General features: G+C 31.7%; 1 protein-coding gene across 4 annotated transcripts in view; it reads right to left on the bottom strand.

Moving 5' to 3' along the window:
- Nucleotides 1–22,122, bottom strand: part of LOC129957653 (cytochrome P450 4V2-like) — a 105,798-nt gene that overhangs the window by 5,693 nt on the left and 77,983 nt on the right. For all 4 annotated transcript variants that reach the window (XM_056070095.1, XM_056070093.1, XM_056070091.1 and 1 more), the window contains 5 exons: nucleotides 21,729–21,798; nucleotides 19,635–19,761; nucleotides 14,893–15,039; nucleotides 9,116–9,289; nucleotides 800–866 (listed from right to left, as the gene is read on the bottom strand). In XM_056070095.1, coding sequence (XP_055926070.1) covers nucleotides 800–866; nucleotides 9,116–9,289; nucleotides 14,893–15,039; nucleotides 19,635–19,761; nucleotides 21,729–21,798 — 585 coding nt within the window. The remainder of the gene's footprint in view (nucleotides 1–799; nucleotides 867–9,115; nucleotides 9,290–14,892; nucleotides 15,040–19,634; nucleotides 19,762–21,728; nucleotides 21,799–22,122) is intronic.

Here is a 22,122-nt window from a genome sequence, read left to right as displayed (position 1 = left end):
TACTAAAAAATGCATGGATTTTTCGTCAGATACGGGATAATGTAAAATCATCATATTTTAATGTAAAATCATCATTTTTACATCATCATATTTACTTTTTCATAAAATGACCTGAATGTTTACCTAGAGAGCCTGGCTGCGTCTTTCCAGGGGTACTTAAAGGACTGGATGCCTTTATTCTATTTTAATGTTGCACTTTTTGTTGATTTCACTCGTCTTGAGCGAAATCGGTGAGCACAACGTATTCGGTGATAACACTTTTTCTTTTTCAGACATTTTAGAAGTGAATAGAAATGACGAATCGAATAAATATTCAACAATCAAAACTAATAACTACTAATGTGATTAATAGTATCAAAAATATCAGCTGGTAAAAAAGCGAGAATAAAAAAGTACGAAAGATGATAATGGTTGGGAACTAAATGAAGCTGAGTTGGCGGAGACGTAAAAGAAAAGCGCGCCAAATATTTGACCTTGAAGACCGGTTCTAGCCAAAGTGGAATTCATTATGTCAATCGTTTCGTTTTATTCGTTCGCTTTATTTACAAAATACTTAACAGATAAACACTTCTAACTTGAGAATAATTTTAAATACATACTGATAAAAAAAGGATTTCTGTAATTTATGATATTATTTGATATATTTCTGAGCATTTTAACTATTTTAAAGTCGGAATTGATGGGGAACTCTTTCCCAACGCGGAGCGTCACATTTTCTGCCTTTTACAATACTGCCAAGTTAGGGTGAAACAGAGTATAACATACTAATTTTAAAAAATATATCAAAGCAAGCACTTACTTATTTTAGTGTCTTTATTGACTTGTCTTGCAAACAGTGATACAGACGGATAAAGCCTATTAGATTCCTAAAATAGTATTTATTATATAAATTAACATTTTCAGTGAACTTTGAATCCATCATATAATAGCTATGAATGTTTCAAAACTGATCATTTAATGATATGACTTTAGAAAGACTCTTTTCACATTTCAAGAAAACTTCAGAATCGTATTAAATAATGTCGTTCCATGGCTCAAAATTTAGCCACTTCATCCCCCCAAAAATGCGAAATCTTTTTGATAAAATAATACCAATAATGAATTTTCTAATTTGGTTACAAAATTCCACTTCAATTATCTAAACCACACACACAAGCACCCTCTATTATTAGCAGACATCTCTACCTCTTTTAAATATTATAAATAAATATTCATCGCTCATTCAAATATTCATTAAATTTTTTTCTGTTTCTAAACCCATTTTATTTTCTTAATACGAATTTGATGCTTTACTGAATGTTTATTGTGGTCTCCTGGATCTTAGTAACAGTCTTGGCATTCAAATGGGAGGTGATGCATTAAACAAGGCGATGAAAAATTGGATAAAGAATCCGAACCTGCCCCAAGACCAACCTACCTTACTGAACATAGACGCCGAACAAACTGACGCCATCTCAAGACTGGAGGAAGCTCAAGGTACTCTTTCTCTTTATAACTGTCCCAACTTTCCTTAAAGCGCAAGTCAACGAACAATTTCAATCCCCTACTAAACGTAAAACGGCAAGAAATAACCCTTCTCAAAATTCCAACCAAGAAATTACCACTAAAAATAGATTTTCACCCATTGAGAATATAAAACAGCGCGAAACCGAGGCCTCGTCCACTAAAGTCCTACACATAATGCTTAGGTAAGCTAACAAATATCAAACTATATTAGCTGATATTCAGAGTCTGTGGCCCTACAGAAAATAAATTTAATAACGGATTCATTAAAATTTTCTCTAATTCTATCAAACAACACCAAAAAATTCAATCTTATGCAGCATCTCAGGGCTATGATTACTATATCATTAAACCAAAGAGCAAACACCCAGTCAAGGTAGTCATCAAAGGTCTCCCTATGATCATGAATCTGAAGAAATTTTTGCATATATTAAAAATGAACTCAGGTTTCGCCAAAGTAGTTCAAATTACACAAACAAGATCAAAGATGGCGCTGTCGTTTTTTCTAGTAGAACTGGAACGCAATGACGAAACCAATAATATTTGGAACGTCAATAGCATGAATTATCTTCGCGTTTCCATTGAGCCATATCGTGCTTGCAATATGACAAGGCAGTATTTAAAATGTAATTATTTTCACCACAGTGCAGATTGCTGTAACATCAAGCCACGTTGTCTTAAATGCGGTGATACTCGTGAGACCAATGTTTGCGAAATCAAGGAGCGCATTGAAATCCCGAAATGAATCAATTGTGGTAAAAGTGGGCATGTTGCTTCTTACAGAGGTTGCGAGGCGTTCCCCAAGACGAATCCCCCCCCAACAAAATCGCAACAACATAATTAAGCAGCGCAGAGCTACCTTCAATAATAACCAGGCCACTATTCGTGAAAATACATCTTTCGCTAATCTTTTTTAACCTGTTGAAGCACGGCAGATGGCGCCACGAGACAAGCCAAATGTTGACAAGGATGATACTTCTACCCTCAATTTCATGAATTCTAATGATTTTAAGGAACTCATTGAGGGCATGAAGGAAATTAAAAAGCTTTGAAATAAATTTCCTAACCTCTTAATTCAAATTCGAAAACTTAAAAATGCTAAAACATCAGTCGACAAAGTTTTAATTCTTCTGAAATTTTTTCTAGTCTGGTCAATCCCTCTGAAAAATAACATTCAAGTGTAACAGCCTGCGTATTGTTTTCTGGAATGCAAATGGCATTTCAAACAAAATTAATGATTTTCGGTCCTTTGTAATTAAGTATAACCCAGATGCAATTCTTATTCAAGAAACCCACCTTAGACCGCAAAGAAAAATTTTTCTGGCTAATTACCACTCGTACTATACTTACAGGATTGACAATACTGGTGGTGTTACTACAATTCTTATTAAAAATGGTACACCCCATCATGAGATCACTCCTCCTACGCTGTACTATGTTGAAGCCACGTGGTTGCTCTGGACATTAAAAATGATCCAATTACTCTTACTTCTATTTACATCCCTCCTAGTTCTGACAATGATCTCTTTTCTTTTGACATCGAAAACTTGCTACAAATCAGTTCGAATCAAGTTATTTGTGGAAATTTTAACGCCCATCATATTAGTTAGGGTTGTCAAAATAATAATGCGCGTGGTAACTCATTATATTCTTTTGCACTGCATGCAGGTTTAGAAATTTTAGCTTCTTGCTCCCCCACTAGATATGGTGTTTATTCTGCCAGTATAATAGATCTTGCAATAGTTAAAGACTTTCTTTTCCCATATGAAATAGTTCCTAACCCTGAACTCAGCTCAGATCATAATCCAGTTTTTCTTAGCTTTTTTCTTAAATACTCACTGCCAGACAGCAATAGAAAAGTTGCCACTAATTGGACCAATTTCAAACAAATACTGTCTACTGCTAGCTTCTATCAAAATTTGGATCCACAAACAAACTCCTGAGCAACTTGACGAAATTGTTGACTATTTTGAAAAAAATAATTATTGATGCCAAAGTTGCTGCACCGAAACCACTGAAATTTAATCAAACTTATATAGACCCAAAAATTCGTTATCTCCGAAAAGAAAGAAATTATGCCAGAAAGGTCTTTCAAAACACTAGAAACCCAGTCTTCAAGAGAATTATGAATAAACTCAATAAAACTATCCAAATACTTAACGAAAAAACTGAGCAAAATGAATTATTAATAAACTTGTTAATGCTAACACATATCGCACACCTAGATCTAAACAGGTATTAACTCAAAAAAGTACTTTTTTCAGAAAAGACGAAAAACTGATTACTGTGTCCCTGTGCACTGCATGAGTTTTCTTTATTGATTTATGCATTATATATGCAGCTAGAAGAAAGATATTGTAGGAATCTTGTGTTTTAATCATGTTTTGGGGCTGAAAATTAGATTTTTATAGTTATTTCCCTATTGCTTTATAATGTATGTATAGTTGTTTCATTATTTTTAGTTGAGCCCTTGTTGGTGAATTTAGTTTATAGTTGGCTTTCTTTTGAAAAGGCAACATAAATTTAAAATGTAATAGCATTTTGTATTATTTATAATTAGTAAAATTCATAGAACGGTCTGTGGACCAGCAGTAGGGGTATATTGGAAGATAAATTAGCAAGAAAACACTAGAAATACTGAAATCAATCAATATTTGTTATTAATAATACTATAAAAATTAATTAATGATAGTCTCTTATGTCCCATTTAATTATAAAAATAATACTAAGAAATAAAAGTTTCTTATAAATTTTAACGCAACATAAAAAATATAGGAACCTGACGTTCTATAAAAAACAATTTTAAATGCACATAAAAAATCACATTTGATTTATATTTAAGTATGATCTTTCTCTGTTAATTCTTAGTATTATATTTTAATAATGTCATTATTACAGAACGATACTCAGGACTCTGTTAAAACTCAAAAACACTCAGAATTCTGAGGTCAACCAACCATAGCTATAAAACTGTTTTTGTACTTATTTGAATAAAGTTTTGAGTATCGTTGTGTACTATGGGCATGACAATAATCTATTAAGATAATCTTGATTTTTAACTTTAAGTAGATATTTTTTTATAATCTCTGCAGATATCGGCCAATTATTTGTCACTTGAAATAAATTCTCTTGTTGTTTGAGCTCTCAAGTAGTGAGATTCAATCCTTGGAATAGAATTTATAAAATCTATAACGCTCTGTTTAATTTGTGAGTCAATAATTGGACGTGTTTGCCTCTCAAATCGGCTTGAATAACTCCTGATTCCGTTTTCTTGGAAAGTGCTGTTTTTATCGCTTTATAGCTCAAGTCAAGAGTGGATTTGAAAAAGGGCTTGCATACTCTAATTTTGGATCCATTAACTTCAAAATAAAAGGCGGTGTTAAGTGCTCTAAAATCTTGTGTGCTTGAGTATCGATATTTAAGTTTTATTTGTTGCTAGTCTCGTACTACAAATTATCTCTGTCTTTCAAGATTGTCGAGTCCCCAAAATGCATCAAATAGCTGTTGTCCCATTTCATCGATCTTATCTTTGCATTTTAGCCGACATTTTTCTCCACAGGGCGGTCCAACTTTTCTCTGTGGCACTTGTTTCTTCGATTTCGAGAAAGACTGGTAGGCTTTGCGAGAATCTCTTAGCACTTTTTCAACTTTCGATTTCTACTTCGCTGGTTTACGTATTCTCTTTCTACTCCTTTCTTCTCTCTCCTCGGGCTTTTGGGAATTAGTTCCAGCAACCGTAACATTTTGAGGGTCTACTTGCTCACTATCATCTTCAGTGTCCAACGAACTATTAGATTTCGATGAATTCAAGCTGCTACTGCTAGTGCTGGATGACGTCAACGATGCAATAGAAGGTACGAGATTGGATGGGGTCTTACTTTTGTGAACCAATCGGAAATTAGGATCTTCATCGAAGTCTTCAATATCACTTTCATCGCTTCGGATTGGTGAAATAAAGTAGTTTGATTCACCAGTCTTTTGTTGTTTAAACGTGCTCGGAATAGAGTTATCAACCATGGATAAAGCGGCATGAGTTTCTGTAGAGGAGACTTCATCACTACTTGATGACATCTTCAAGTCATCTTCCAGAGTTGCATGTTGAGTAAATATGATAGGAGTGATATTGCCTTTTTTCCCTTTCTAATACTATATTTATTAAAAACCATACACGCTTCAGTGTTTGTCTGAAATAGAAAATGTTTATTTCACTAAATTGTAGGATCCTGTGTGTCAAATAAATTTAAAAAGCCATCAATATAACGTTTTCGATCTCATTAGCGATGTTGTAAAATTAGACTTGGTGGAGCTCATCTAAAGAGATCTAACTCAAAAATTAATCAGTAAAAAAGGAACAAACTATGTAATTGCTAGAATGAAAATAAAATTATATTCAGATGAAAAGACTCCAATCGCCAATAGCCAAAAAGGTAAATTTAACTTGTTTTTTAAAGAAATATAAGAGTTTTAAAAATGACTCAACAAAACAGACTCAACTATAAATTCAAAAATATTTCAACAATACGGCAAGAATTCTAAATAAAAATAAAAACTTTACTCACCCTGCCAGCAATACTGGTTCAACTCAGAATGTTGCATTAATTTACTCAGCACAAACCATCAAAATGGCGAGAACTCAAAAAATACTGCTTCAAATTTCGACAACACGGGTACAACTCAAAATAACTACAATTTGTTTACGACAGGAAAGTGCGCTCTGCTTGTAATACTGATTGCAACTAGAGATGTCCTGTTGCGGTGGAGAGAGAGCGAGGCTGGCTAGTTCAACAAAAGGGGCATTTGTCGCTATCTAGCGTCGAATAGTGAAGATCATTTTTAAATATATTTTATTAGTCGGTAGGTATTGAAATAAGAAATTTGATGGTGTGCATAACTCAAAAATTAAGATTTTTGAGTTAGCTCCCTTTAGATCTAGGTGTGCGATATGATGGCACCTTCTGGAATTTTGTCTCATCCTTTAAAAAGAAAACGCAAAAAATTGCCGCCCTCAAAGGCCCGGCTAGTATTGTTAATACTTGCATTGATAAAGCAAACTGCTTGGCTAACAGCCTTGAGACCCAGTTTCAATTAAATAATCTTAAGCAGGATAATACAGAGACGCTTGTAAATGACACAGTCAAAGACTTTCAGAATACTCTTCCTAATTACTTTCATGATGTGATTCCACCATCTATCACTGAAATTTCTGACTGCATTAAGAATCTTAAAATCAACAAAGCCACTGGCTTAGATGGTATTAATAACAAGGTTATTCGTTATCTCCCCCAAATTTAATTTCTATGCTTCAGCTTATCATTTTTAAAAAAAAGCCAATTGTCACTTTCCTACAAAATGGAAAACAGCTGTTGTTGCATCCATTTCGCGACTTCCCTCCATTAGAAAAATTGCTGAGCACATCATTTTAAACAGGCTTAACAAATATCTAAAAGACAACAACATCCTTTGTCCGGAACAATTTGGGTTTAGGACAATTTGGAGGACGACTCATCAACTGGTCAGAGAAGTTGAATATGTCGAAGAGGGTTTTGCTAAAAATTTCAGGGTTTTATTTCATGTTGTGCTATATTATCATGCTACTAAATTAAAAACTGGTATTTACAAACGCTTTCAAGATTCTGTTTTGTAATAATAATCTATCTCGGAATATAATCCTTACATGTAGCAATAACTTTCGTTAATTTTAAAAGCCTAAATGCGGAAATATAAGGATAATGTAAGTAATTTTCTTTAAATATAAGCGAAAAATGGTATGTATGATATTTTTTTTAATGAAGGTTCCATCTATAAGGAAATGCAAAGGAAATAACGTAAATTAGATGGGGGGGGGGAATCCGTAAAATTTCATTTTTTCCTTTATAAACAAAAATTGCTTCTCCTTTTGAAGACAATTTTTTATTCAAAAATTGATGCTCTATTTTTATTATAAGTAAGCGTATATATATTTTTTCTTTAGAGATAAAGAATTTTTTTTGAGCAGATATAAAGAACGAGAAATAACAGTTTTCTCAAAGCATATTTTTAGTTGGAAGTATTTTCTCCGCCATTTCTAATTTACTGTATGCCTGTTAAAATGTTGTCTAAAAATTCCTTTTGGCTTAATTCAAAGCTATACAATTCAAATGGTTTTACACTAATTCTATTTTATAAATATTTATTATTTATTTTTAATTCTGTTTTATACAATGCTTGGCATTTAAACCCACACACACACACACACACACACTTATATACATTTTTATCCATAACTTCAGAAGAAATTACAGCACAAAAAAATTCTTCCATGGTCTTAAAATATGAAAAATTAGCTGTATTATTGCCATTGTCGTACTTTTTTACTGACCGTTAAGCATTTTTTCGAAGTTAATTTAATTATTATTTCTTAGTTCAATTTTCTTAACTGAATATTAACCCTACTTTACAGTTTAACTATATATATTATTCGCGCACCTTTTTGTCAAATTGAATGTTAAGTTGCTTTCTGCAGACTTTAATTTTAATGCAGAGTAAAAGTAAACACTTGTGATTTAACATAAAATATTGCAATTGTTTTAATCATTTGATCTAATTTTGTCTTTTATTTTAGAACTTAATTTTTTTTCAATGCTTCAGTTTTCCTAATCATGTGCCTAATTTTTTTACTGTTTTTTTTTTAAAAACCGAGTTCACTGAATGAAATTTTATTTTACTTCATAACTTGTTGGCTTTCATTCTATTATCTCAGTGCAAAATGGTGAAACTAAAATTGTCTTTTATTCCGAAGGCTTATAATAATTAATTAATGCTAGTAATTTTAAAAAATCTTAAGCGATTGAATTAAAAGAATTCGAAAATTGTTCGACATTAAAGAATAAGTTTTTTTTTTTTTTTTTTTTTTTTTGCTTTTTATTATAAACAAATGAAAGAAACAAGCAACTAAAGCTGCAGCACATAAAATTATAAAAAAAACAACAACTTTTAACTAATAAATACCACTTTACAAATATAATTACTTTTTATTTATAGTTGCAAACTGCACCAAAGTGGTTGGTAAATTCTATTAAATGGCTGTTTTTACTTGAAGTGTGTCTATTTGAATTTTATTATTTCAAATTCGAATACTGGAATAATCGAAATTTTATTGCGGTTACATGAATGAAAGGCCAGGTTAGACACTTTAAAAAAAAATAGAAATACAGCCAAATAAGATTAAAAATTGTGCATCAAATAAAATTTTAGATAATTAGAGAAAAAATGTGAGTGAAATCTATATTAGTAAAAAGAAAAATTTTCTAGTTTCAAAATAAGTATAAAAAAGGTTTTTATGATATATTTTGGGAAGATATAACCGAACAGAAGATATAGCACTAAACATTTGCTTAATGTTTAATTCACATATTTAAATTAACTTTTTTTAAAAAGTTAATAATGCCCTCTCCCCTCTTTTGCCTTCAATAACAATGTACAATTTCATCAAAATCAGTCAAAAACTATAGATTTGTATAAAAGAATATACAAGTATGCATTCATTTATATTTATATAGATGTTATTATAATTTAAAAATCTTGAAACAATTTTTTTATAAGTTTAAATTTACACTTCATAACGGACACTTACTTTTAAAACGCAATCGAGATATTGGAGCTGTCTAAGATCGTCCTCTGTTACAGGTTTTTCCAAATCATTCCCAAATATTAGATCTATCTCTTCGTGAAGTTTAGCTTGTACGTCTGGGTAGAGTCCTATGAGATATAGAGTCCACCTGACAGTAGCTGTGGTATTAATGTGGCCCTATTTATACGTGGAATGATGTGATGAAAAATATAATGAATAAAAAATTATATAAACTAAGGAAAAATTATTTATTAAATCAATTGGCCTTTTAAAAGTTTTAAGAACTTTTTTAAAACTACGAATTTTAATTTAAAAATAAGGATTAAGAATAGAATTAAATATGAATGTCATTTTAAAAACCTTCAGTAGGTTAATATGTAATTCGTTTTTTTCTGAAAAAATGAACACTTTAGCGGACTTATTTAATATTAGGAGTAATGATCTGAAGAAACAGAAAACAAAATGCTTAAAACCTAGCAAAGAAATGAACTTTGGAAAGCTATACCTGTAAAGACTGCATGTTATTTAAGATGTTATTTAGATGCTTTTTAAAAATTAAAATTATTCCCAATTTTGTAATTATGCAGTTAATGAAAAATATTTCACAAGATTACCACATTATTCTTTTTTTTTTTTTTTTTTAATTCACGAAAGGACGAAAAAGCTTTGAAAGATTCTTTATTTATCTTTTTAATTAATCAATTTATTTCGGCTAGCTATTATGCAAATGCAAAAGATTTTTTTATTGATTCTTAATAGATTAAATTATATTAGCTATTTTGTTATTTTAGTTATTATAAATATTAGTAATTAGATTAGTTATTATAAAAGTTAAAATCATTTTTAATTTGTCAATTATGTATTCAATGAAAAATATTTTCAATCTTATTACATCTTTCTTATTTTTATTTCATTAAAAAATGAAAAAGCTCTGAACGATTTCATATTTATCTTTTTAATTAATCAATTTATTTCGGCTAGCTATTATGTAAATGCAAAAAAATAAATATTGACTCTTAATAGATAGCATTACATTATTTGTTAGTAGATTAGATTAGTTATATTATATGAGCTTGATTACATTAATAGATTATATTATATTAGTTATTAGTATATTATATTATATTAGATTTTTCAAAAATCTAATTATTTCTCAATGTAATCAAAATTATTTAGTTTTTTGCAATCGTATTTCAGTTTTTTGCTTATTAAAAAAACGAAATAATAACTGAAACTGAATAATAAAAATTTGAATTTTACAGACAACATAAATATTAAATAATTTTTCAAATAATGCCATCTTGGTATAATTCTGATATAATTTCATAAATTATTTTAGAGTTTTCTAATTATTAATTCGTTTTTGCATCTTTGAATTATGCAGATTTGCATAATTATCCACTAGAAATTTTTCAAAGAAAGTTGATAATTTTCTTTGTATTTTAATAATAGGTGGTAAACAAATAAACAAACAAAAAAAAATGTTTTCAATATTTTTTTAAGTATTATTTGAATAGCTTACATTCTCAAAGAAAATTTTATATGTTTGCATTACATAATTGTGAAAGTAATTGATAATTTTTACATGGTAACGTATAGACATGGTTTCATATAGACGCTAATAGCATGGACGATTTTTTTTATTTATTTAAGATAGAACTAGTTAACCTTGAGTTTTAAGAAGGAAATGCGTATAAATTTAACAAAAGCAGCTTTTACTAAATTTTGGATTGAGACCCAACTGAAAAAATATTTGCAACATATTTTGGTTCCAAATCTTTTAATATTTGGAATAAGATATAGTTTAAAAATCACTCTGCTTAAACCCCTCATATCCCTTTGGTAGAGCAGAATTAAGCAGGATTTTATCTTTATAAAAAATAACTTTTGTTACTCAAAGGTAATCCTGGTAATACAATGGAAGTAGTTTTAACAGAAAGGTGGAGAGACATTTTAAAGCAAAAATTTAAACCTTTCAATTATTATTTAAATTAATTTAATTAATCAAAAAGTATTTTTACTCCTATCTGTGGTTATTCTGCAATTGAATTTATATAATGGTATAAAAAAATTAAAACTTTGTTGCTGGATTAATCTGAAACATATAAAAAGAACAAAATTTAAGAACAGAGAGTGTTTTCTCCCCAACCACACCAAAATCATGCCAATGAACAAAAAAAAAAAAAAAAAAGTCAAAACTTTTTTATTTTTTATTATGTCGGGATTACCACATTTGGCTAGAACTATGAAAAAAACTCAATCTTGAAAATTATCCGTTATTTTTTAATCGGACCAAGGCAGCAAACAATTTATTAAAACTAGCTGAACAATTATTTCATATAAATTTTGTTTCTATTTAACATTAAATATTATCAAATTTTCTCTTTTCATTCTACTTTTATATAATCAAATCGTTTATCACCTGAAAAAAGGTCACAATTGGAGGCAGATTTTGATGACTGAAAACCTATTAGCGGTATGTTATTTCCGCTTCATTTTTTTCTCTTTCTTTCTAATTATCCTTCAATTGTATGTTATCGATTCAAAATTATTAAAATTATTTTGACGTATCCAAATTTTACTTGGAATTTTATTTATTACTATTTAATGTGATAAAGAGAAGCAAATTTGAAATCGATGATTAATTAATTTTAAGAACAAGAAAAGAATGTACAGTTCTTAAATCTTTTGATTACAAAATTTTAATCTTACAATTTTTTTCTCTTTCACAGTTGATTAATGTTAATATTCATTGAAAAATTCCTTTCGATTCTTTATCTGAAACTGAATTTCAATTTCCCTACTTCATTTTTAACAATAATTATTTTGCAAAATATTCATTTCTAATAAAACACATTTTTTTTTTCATTTTCACAAAGGTTAAAATCAATAATAATCCTACTGATGTCTTAAAGTATGAAATGGTTAAAACCCTTGAATAAGAGGAAGATGGTTATGGGTTCCATTCTCGGCTTGCATTTTTAATAATAATTATTGAAAAACTTTTAAACCAAAGTGTAATTAGAAAAAATTGCTCTCGGAGATTTCAGTCCATTCTAGGGTTTTTCTAGTTTTTCTTTAAGCGAAACACAAACGTGAGTCAGTTTCCCTTGAAAGATCTCGAGGTAGATAAAGTTGAGACAGGCTTCTATGCAGGAACACAAGTGTCATCTTAATAAACAGATTATGTCACATTTCTGTTTTATTATGAGTTTTTGCCTCATGAACCTATGCTGGAGCAAATGGGATTACAACCATCATCAGTATTTATAATAAATAGCCACCTTTCGGCGACCAGGTGCCCACCTGCTATATTAATTAAATTAATTTAGTAATATCAAGCGATTTTTACAAAATATTCTTTTAAACTATATTTGCACAAGGAACAAGGGCCATTTTATTTTTTTTTAGCTGTACATGCAAAGTGCCGAAATAAATTAGAAAATGAAATTAAAAAAGATGGCGCTGAGATCAGGTGACTGTTGATGACGCATCTAAACTTCATATTCCACTGAGGGACACCTCAGATATAAGGATGGAAAGTTTCTGCTATGTTGAAGGGTTCTCAAATGCCGGGTTACAAAAACTGTGGTGTCGCTCTCTAGGCCCATCAGTGCTGATAAAATCTTACCTCTCTATGAATAATTGGTGGACATTCTGCTCATACTAAGGTGACATTTATCAACGAAATCGGTCCAGTTGTTAATACTTTACTTACTGATACTTTATCAAAATTTTGTTTTACGAAAGGAAAAGGCAATGGAAAAGGTGGTAGGTGACCAATGCTGACGAAAGTAAGGGTCACAAGATTTCACGTGAAATAAAAGTTTGTGTATCAAAATTGGAACCGTGTTTTTTCCATAGAGAACGTGTAAACAATTGTAATTTCGATTTTTTTTTCCTGAAAATTGGAAGGTTGCCTTGAAGCAAGTGATTATTGATGAAATACAAGTTGACATACTGAAAATGAAATGAAATTGGCAAAATACGTACAATTGCCACATTTGGCGATTATGGAGCACCCGCCTCGCGAAGCAAAGCTATCTCCTTCCTTGCAACGGTTAAGACCTTGCGTCTGAGTGTTTTTACATAGTTAGAATATGTAGAGAAATAGTGCTTTTGAAAATTTTCTGAAAATTGGAGAGTTGTCTTGGTAAAGGTAATTATTGATGAAATACTTGCCTACATACGAAATAAAATTTTAGGAAATAAGATCAACTTTGGGACTATTGAAAAGATTAGTTCTGTGGTCCTCATTATTACTTTAAATATATTGGAGAATGAAATTGGCGAAATGCGCCCAACTGTTGACTCTAGAGGCTGTGCCAAAATTTTATTTTGTTTTCGAAAAGAGAGGAAGATGGAGGAAAACCATCAATACAAACGCATTTAGGAATCATGAGCTTTCATCTAAAATTGGCGAAATCATTATAGAGACTGAGGATGGGGAGTTCAGGTGTGGTCTTTTATCATACAAAATATTCAGAGAAATAATGATTTTTTCCCCTAACTGTCAAGGAAACGGTAGCTGCCGGGGCAGTCGCTCACTGATGAGATATCTGTACGCTATGAACTTTCATATGAAATATAAATTAGCGTAGCTGGATTAATGGTTTGGGCTATCCCTTTTTATTTTAAATACAGTACACTCCCGAGTATCTGGTTCGCGACTATCCGGCCTAGTTTTCTTTTATCTTAATTACATAAGGAAGGCAAGGTGCTGCATTGGCATCACTGCCAAGGCTTTGGAAGAGGGCTTTTGCTACGATCCTCCTGCGTGTCGTGTGCAAAATACAAGTTGTGGCAGGAAAAGAGCAGCGTTTTGCTCGTTGTTCATTGTTTCGTCAGTGTTTAACGGACCTCAATTGTTGCCACTGTTCCTGATTATAACAGCACAGTACGTACAGGATTCGTAAATTGTACTTGGGGTATGCTTAATTATTTTTAAGTGCACAGCAACGAAGATTACAGAATTTATGTTAAAATGTGAACAGTTTATATCCTTTTACTTACCTTTTTTATAATAAATTTTTGAAGCGTACAATGCAGTGCATAAACATATATAAATTACCAGTACATAGCCTTATATTTTAACTCGAAACGTTACCTGCACTGCTTCAATGATTCAACGGGCAGCGGCCTTTTTCACTACTTGAGATAAATGGAGGGTATAGTACTCAATAAGAAGGAATCAAAAGTCAGGCCTCATTTAGTCATGAAGGAGATAGCCTCGAGCTCGAGGTGAATAGCCTCGAGGTGAGTGATTTTCAAATTTCTAAATCGGTCCCTATCTTCATTTCCAGACTTGCCTCACTCATGTGTGGACCATTTCGATCTGCTCCCCAAGTTTTAGTCGATTGCGCATGGCGTCGCTTTGGGGTGCTGGGGAGCAAATGGTATTCCTTGTTCTTTGTGTCAATAAGTGAAAAAAATACCTATTATAACGTAAATCTTGACATATAAATTTTGTCTTCTGGTATTGGTGGGCAAAGAAATCAGTTTGAAAATTCCCGTCTACCTCCCCCCCTTTTTTTTTCGTTATTCGGTTTGCCCTTTCGCCACATTAGGCAGGAAACGAAGTGTACTGTATATTGATAATATCTTCCGAGTGCAGTATGGTAAAACACTGAATTGTTACATACGAAGAATAAAAATTATAATTATTTTGGATTGCTAATCGGAAACACTAATTCTCTTTATCAGTAGCGAATTGAAAGCAGTATTTATAAAAAATAATAACAAAAACTATGCTATAGAATTTATAGAAATTCAAGACATACCGCTAGAGCAAAGGTATACATCTCTTCATCGATTTCTTGCTCAGTGAGTTCTTTGTTATCTAATAAAAGTTCCATGAGCGCTTTGTGTTTTCTTGTGTGTTTTTTCTCCTCTCCTCTCCGATACAGCATCTTCTTTTCTTCTGTAATCTGAGGGTGTACAAAAAGACTTTTATTTTCAAAATTACACAGAGTTTTATACGAGGGGTGATCAAAAAAAGTTTACAAGGCAAAGGAAAAATGATTTATTAAAAATAGACACAGGATACAAATGGTAATTAAGAGACATATGTGGCGGTCACTATACTATATGTTTGATATCATTAATAAAAAGTGCGATAGGAAGCAAATAACAGAAAAAAAACTATTTACAAAAATTAATATGACATGATTGGTATGATGGTTAATACTTAATAGAGATGCATAATTCACGATTTTTTGATTAACAAATAATATTGCTATTATTATTTTTAAATATTTGTTTCACATATCTGTTATTTCAATCATATTATTAATGAAAAATTATTAATTAGTATTAAAAATAAAATTTATTAATTGTAATTAATACTTAATTTACTAATTTAAGTAACGTATGATTGAATTAATTTATCTATTTCAGCTTACTTCTTAAATTTGATTTTTTTAAAACTATTTATTTAATTTTTTATTGGAGTAAACTTTTTTCTGAAAAATTTGAATTAAATACATGTCATTTCTTTAAAATGTTTACTTTAGTTCTCTATTTTACCAATAGATGGCGCCAGCAGTAAGCAGAATATATGCAATCAGTCATGTCACAAGCAATTAAAAATGATCTTTATGGAATAATGCATCGTCAAATGCGAATATCGGAAAGTCAAGGTCACTACCATGAAGTGGAGCGGTGACTTCGCACTTTCCAGTGAAGTCATCGCTCCTATAAATTTCAGTGATATACAATTCAATGATACGATAATTCTAAGAATAACTGGTCCGTTCACTTCACTGGGTAAGGAAGTAACTTTCTCTATTCATGACTGAACTCTAGTTCGAGAACATCCATTGGGCAGATCGTATCGATTGTTACTTTCTATCGAGATCCACGACCTGTAATCGGAATATCACCAGTAAGGTCGTATCAAGGATTAAAATCACACCCCTATTGGAAAAGTATTGATCACTGGTATTTGTGACTTTATGATATTGGTTACGTAATAACTGCTCGTAAAATATTCGTATCCCTAATACATAGTATGTCTCCCAGACGATGCAATACAGTCCGTACAACACCTAGGCATGCTGAGTATCAAATTATCGATCTGATCTTGGGGAATATTACACCGCTCATCAAACAATGCTCTCCGAAGTTCCGGTAGACATGTAGGAGGTGGTTGATAGGCTGCAACTCGTGGGCCAAGCACGTCCCACACATGCTGTGCTGGATTCAAATGCTGGTCATATTCTCCTATCAAAGGCATTCGTTTACGATGTTTGCACGGTGAGGACGGATCTTGTCATCCATAAACACGAATTCTGCGCCCATGGCGCCGCGAAACAAACGTACATGTTGTTCCAGAATGACGTCCCAATGGATTTGGCCTGTCATGGTTCCAATTTGAACATGCAGGTGAGTTCTGTAACCCAGAATAATTCCTCCCCAAACGAGTAATCCTGCACCATTGTAACGGTGTCGTTCAATGATGTTCTCGTCCTGGTAACGGGTACCTGGCGTTCTACATGCGAAAGTTCGGCGAGAATCAGACTGCAAACTAAACCTGGACTCGTCGGAAGACATCACACAAGCCCACTGTTGTAGTGTCCACAATGCATGCTCTCTACTCCAGGCTAACCGCAGGCAACTGTGAGTTGCAGTAAGTGGAACACATCTGACATGCCTACAAGCATATAGTAAGCGTCTGTACGCGGTCTGCTTTGAAACTGTCGTATTAGTGGCTGAAGAGAGCTGCCTAGGCAGGTCTGATGGTGTGATCCGTCTGTTTCTTTTGGCAGTAACTGCCAAGTACCGGTCCACATTCGGCGTTGTAACTCGCGGGCGACCTGTGCTGTAACGTTTACTCATAGTACCATCATCTTGGAATCATTGCCAAAGCCTGGAGATGACACTCTGGGCGATTCCAAGTTTCTCGGATACTTCAAGCTGAGTACGCCCACATTCCAGACAGCCGATAATTCTATCACGTTAAAAATCATGCAAATGCATTCTTTGTTTTATAACTAAGCGGTTATTGCTCTGAAAGGCTTATAAAGCGCTTGCGAACAATTTTACTTCTTTGTCTGTATTCCTTAGACATCACTCTCTCGTCATTGTGACGTACTATCGGTATCATCTGGTGGCTTCCTGCAATTTGCATATGATTTTTGAAGATGTGTGTAGTCATTTTACGAATGATATATGTATTTTAGAGTTGGATTTCCGCATGACTCTGAATTATCCTTAATTTATGGATATGAGTGTAATTTAATGTTATTATTTAAATTCATTTAAAAGCACTAATTGAAAATTTATATTATTAGCATATTAGATGCTGCACTAAAAACACTAATAACGTTTTAAAATTAAATTTTTAAGATGAAAGTGGAGAAAAAACAATACTTTTATTCCATATTTAGAATGCTAATTCTGAGTTTTTTGTTTTGTACAATTTATGCTCAAGTATGTAATTTATGTTATGACTTTATATTATAGTTCTCCCACTCAATTAATCCCCTAATAAGAAAAAGAGTTTTACAGATAACTAACTCTAACGGATGCTACTCAAATTTCGATGCTTCCAGAAACTACTCAAATTTCTTTGATATCTTGATTAGAAGCGAAGGTACGATATCTTTCTAGAAGCTTCTGCCACAAAATCTGTAAAAAGTCGAAATACAAAATTGTGATAGACTGGTAGTCAGTAATTCAGTTAAATTATAATCACCTGAGCGAAATATCTCTTTTGGGTGTTGAGCTCTTGCAACTTCGCTTTTAGCGCTTTGTATTGTTACGGTTGCTTATTACCTTTTTGCTGCTTCTGTGCTGTTATTTTCTGCAGATTCTGTTTTGTAAATACTTCATCTATGTTTTTCTTCTATGAATTCGCGCTATCGTGTAGAATAAAGCATCTTAACTGGTTATTAAGTCTGTTGGAATCATGTACAATTCATGGATGGATTTTTTCCCATAACAGTATTAAATAAAATATTATGAATTTAAATAAGTAAGTTGAATAATTTTTCCAAATGCTTCGATGAACGAAATGAAAGTTTTCAATGCAGTCCACTGCGTCTTAAGAAAAATGAAATCATCCTTTAAATTAGTACTAAAATCATTAGTTAAGTTAGTAAATTAGTAATTATAACATTTGCTAATATTAGAAAGGAGGAGCTGACGTATAACGAAGTACTGAGTCATTACAACGATTACGAATGAACCGGGACTATGATGGAATGACTTTTAAACGAGAAAAGTTTAAACTGCTTTTCATTGTACATACATCTTGCAATTTTGTCAACAAAGAATGCTCTTTCCACCTTTTTGCGAAATGAGGAACTTTAGCACTTCCTTATGGCATTCACCGCTGACATTAGTAATGGCATTAGTTATTTCATCTGATTCAGTGGATATCTATAAGTATGCATTTATGCCATAGTTTTTGTTCCAATATGCAGATATCTAATAAATATGCATTTGTTTTTAAAATGTACTTTTGCTTTAAAAAGTTTTAAATTTATAGTGAAACGTCAATTAATTATTGAAAAATAGAATAAAAAGAGAGCCATATTTTAATTAATTGGAAACAATATAAAATGAACATTATAAAAGGTTTCATTATGATTCTTCGTTCCCATTTAATATTGATTTGCAGCTTTGGTGCAATAATACGGACTCAACTTTGCAACTAAAAGGTTTGAATTTAGAAATCTAAAAGATTAGTCATAGTGATCGGCTACCTAATATCAATCCTGTTGGTATGGTATGAAAGTTTGAAGATGGAATGCTCTCTCAAGTGTCGTCTTTTACATTTGATCACAAAACAAAAATATGAAATCCATCTCAACTAGCACTTAATTACTTCAAAATGGAATTTTAAATATAATTGAAACTACTTGAAATCGATAATCAGATTTAGATACTGTCCTAAAATTTCATGCTTATAAAAAATACTATTATTTTATTCATTCCAAAGAAAATACCTGATGTGCAGATCTAATATAATGGAAAATTGCGGAATCATCTGTTTTATTATATTATGTCGCTGCGTTTTTAAAATGCTTTACTGAAAAGCAGAACTACAAAGCATAAAGTGACAGAAATAACCTAATTAAAATTTAAATTCAAATGGACACTTGCATTACTCTATCTTCTCTTTTGGATAATAGATAGTGATGACTGATTAGGTTACGCATCCCATGGTGCACTGCGATTATTAATATTCTAATTAAAACGAGATGTGATGCTGTTCTGTTGAGGTGCGAGTGTGAATGTCTTGTCTTTCGTGTTTGTGTTTGTTTTGTGTGAAAGGTGATCATTAAAGAAATGTTCCCAAAAACATGGATCCTCTTGCTTCCACTGCATGGGTTATAATGATCTTCATTCCAACGCATTTATAAAAAATGAAGTAAAAATAGGATGTTAAAAATACATACGAATGTTCTCTTCGATGAAAGGTATATTCATCACATCTGATAAATTATTTTAATTTATTGGTAAAAAATGTTAATTGTTTAAGTTTTTTTTAGATAGTAAATATAAAAGATAATCTTACTTTTCTGGCAACTTCTTGCAGAACATTGCAATGATAATGGAATTCTTTGCCCATTTTTGTGTTTCGAAATATGATGTCTATCCACTGCCATGGCGAAATGACTTTTGACATAAAAATACTTGATGCCCTATAAAAAAAGGATAAGAAACTATTTACTGGTTTTGTACTATATTTAAGTCTTTACAAAATATGAGAGTGAATTTTCTGATACTATCAAAATACATTCATTGCAACATTCCCCGTTTCCCAGTACTGATAAGACATTTACAGCCAGCTGTGTCGTCGCTGTTACTTACTAAACTCCTCGAGATAGCCAGATGGTGGATCTTTTCACCTGGGTGGTCTCGCATCTGTTCATTAGCGACTACAGTGAAAGACCACATGTGGGAATTCCTCGTCCAAGAGATATTGAGAGTACCTTCAAAGAGAAAGGGGTGTCCAAACATCTGGAAGCTAAATGTTTCTCATTGTGAAAGGACTGTGATAACTCCGTGTTCCAGAATAGTCAGTTATGAAAGGTGCATCCCACAAAGGACTTTCCCACGACCGACTGGCACCGCTGAGAGAGCATATTGCTGAACCCCGATTGGCCGAAAGACAGCTCAAATGACCAATGTAAATTAAGAGGCGGAGATTGTCGCCGAAATAAAGTGCGGAGATTTTTTTCTTTAAGGAAAAGAGAAGAAACGACTGTTGGCACGAAAACAGCCAGACTGTTGGACGGAGTGCAAGAACTGCCCCTGGAGTGGTCGTGTTGACTAACACCTGGTTAGTTCCGTGTGGCATTTCTTCTCCGTATTGATGGAGAATTGAGTTTCAAGATAACCCTTCGACTTCGACTGTTGTGTCTCCTACTACAGGTGTAAATAACTATTTATTTAACCAAGATTAGAAAAAGTTGTTCTTTTGTATATATAGGGCTGTAAAATGAAGAATTGTCTGGAAATTCTGTTTCGTTATTTGATCAGTCTAGATCAAGACATTACATCATAAAATACGAAAGTAACTTTCTTATGCATTCAGTGGAACACTTTCTTGAAATCTTTGTTATATGAAAACAAGATCGGGAGTAAAATTATTTTCTGCATTTTATTCCGTGATGCAGCCAAATTCTCTAAGAGAAAGCTCAAAGTCCACAAGATATTTGAAAATATCTACGTGGACTTTGTTTGATACTTAAAGAATACATTTTTTTAGCTTAAAAGTATGCTGAATTTTAGGCCAAACAAATTACATTTGCAGGAATTTATTGTTACCTTATTGTAGGAATTGTTATCTTATTGCAAAGAAAGTTGCAGCGGTCATTGGTCATTTCCGCACATTTATGATTTACATGCAACTTTCCATGAGTCGTTTCGGCAATTTAAAACTGTTGATTTAATTGCAGATTACAAAAAGTAAAAGTGTTGTATTTTTGAAAGCCAATCAAACAAACAGCAAGCAACAGTTGATCAGTTTGTACCAAACATTGGAGGAGAAATTTCCAGTATTTGACAAAAGACTTGACAAAGTTGTTTTCCAATACGACAATGCTCATTCAGATTTTGTCACATCAGTGAAAGAAACTTTAGAATCTCTACGCACGGGTGTGTTGCCCCCACCTGCCATAATCACCAGATTAGCTTTCTTTAAACTACTGCATATTTCACTCCATGCAGAGTGTCCTTTCTGTAAAAAGATTAATTTCTCATGCAGATATTAAAAATTATCTTAATCATTGAATTTTTCTGCAAAATTCTTTTATTGCCCAAAATACGGGAAACGTTGTAATTTTTGAGAAGTAATATTTTGAGTAAATCAATTTTTAATTTTATAAAAAAAACCCGACTTTTTTAAAAAGAAGGATGGGATTATAATTACAAAACAAATGTTAGAAAATTTAATTTTTTAATTCTAATTCTGTTATTAAACTTAGTCTTGTATCTTGTAGAATTTCGACATATATAAATCTGGTAATCCCCACACATAAGTAAAGAGGAAATATGTATTCCTCTTATTTAATATGCTGTAAAATTACAAAATTTATAATTTTCTTAATTTCGAACTGACTCTGATAGAATATGCAATCATTAATCCATAAAAAATGCATTTTACCTTGAAAATGACGTGGAAGTTTCCAAATTCTCATTTTCCAAAGCATTTATGGTAATTCCAAAGATGGTCTCTGAAAAAATAAAAGAATTTTGAAAAAAATCAAATATATAATTTTAATTGTATTTCTTTAATGATGTAGATATACGGAACTAGTGTGAATTATATCACGAATAACAAAAGTCAACTATTACACATTATTTCAAACAAACTAAAATATTCTAGAGAAAAAAAAAAAAAAAAACAGAAAAGCTAAGAAACATTGAAAAACATTCTAACACAAAAATCACTACAAAAAAGCTTCCTTTGAGTGTGTATGCAAGTGCTTACATTCTCAAAGAAGAAAAAATCTAAGCTCTGTGGGTAAATATAATTATTTATAATTTATAATTTATTT

Source organism: Argiope bruennichi, chromosome 11 (assembly GCF_947563725.1).
Source record: "Argiope bruennichi chromosome 11, qqArgBrue1.1, whole genome shotgun sequence".
Taxonomy (NCBI): domain Eukaryota; kingdom Metazoa; phylum Arthropoda; class Arachnida; order Araneae; family Araneidae; genus Argiope; species Argiope bruennichi.
Note: the sequence above shows the minus strand (reverse complement) of the source record. Positions and strands in the feature narration are given on the sequence as shown.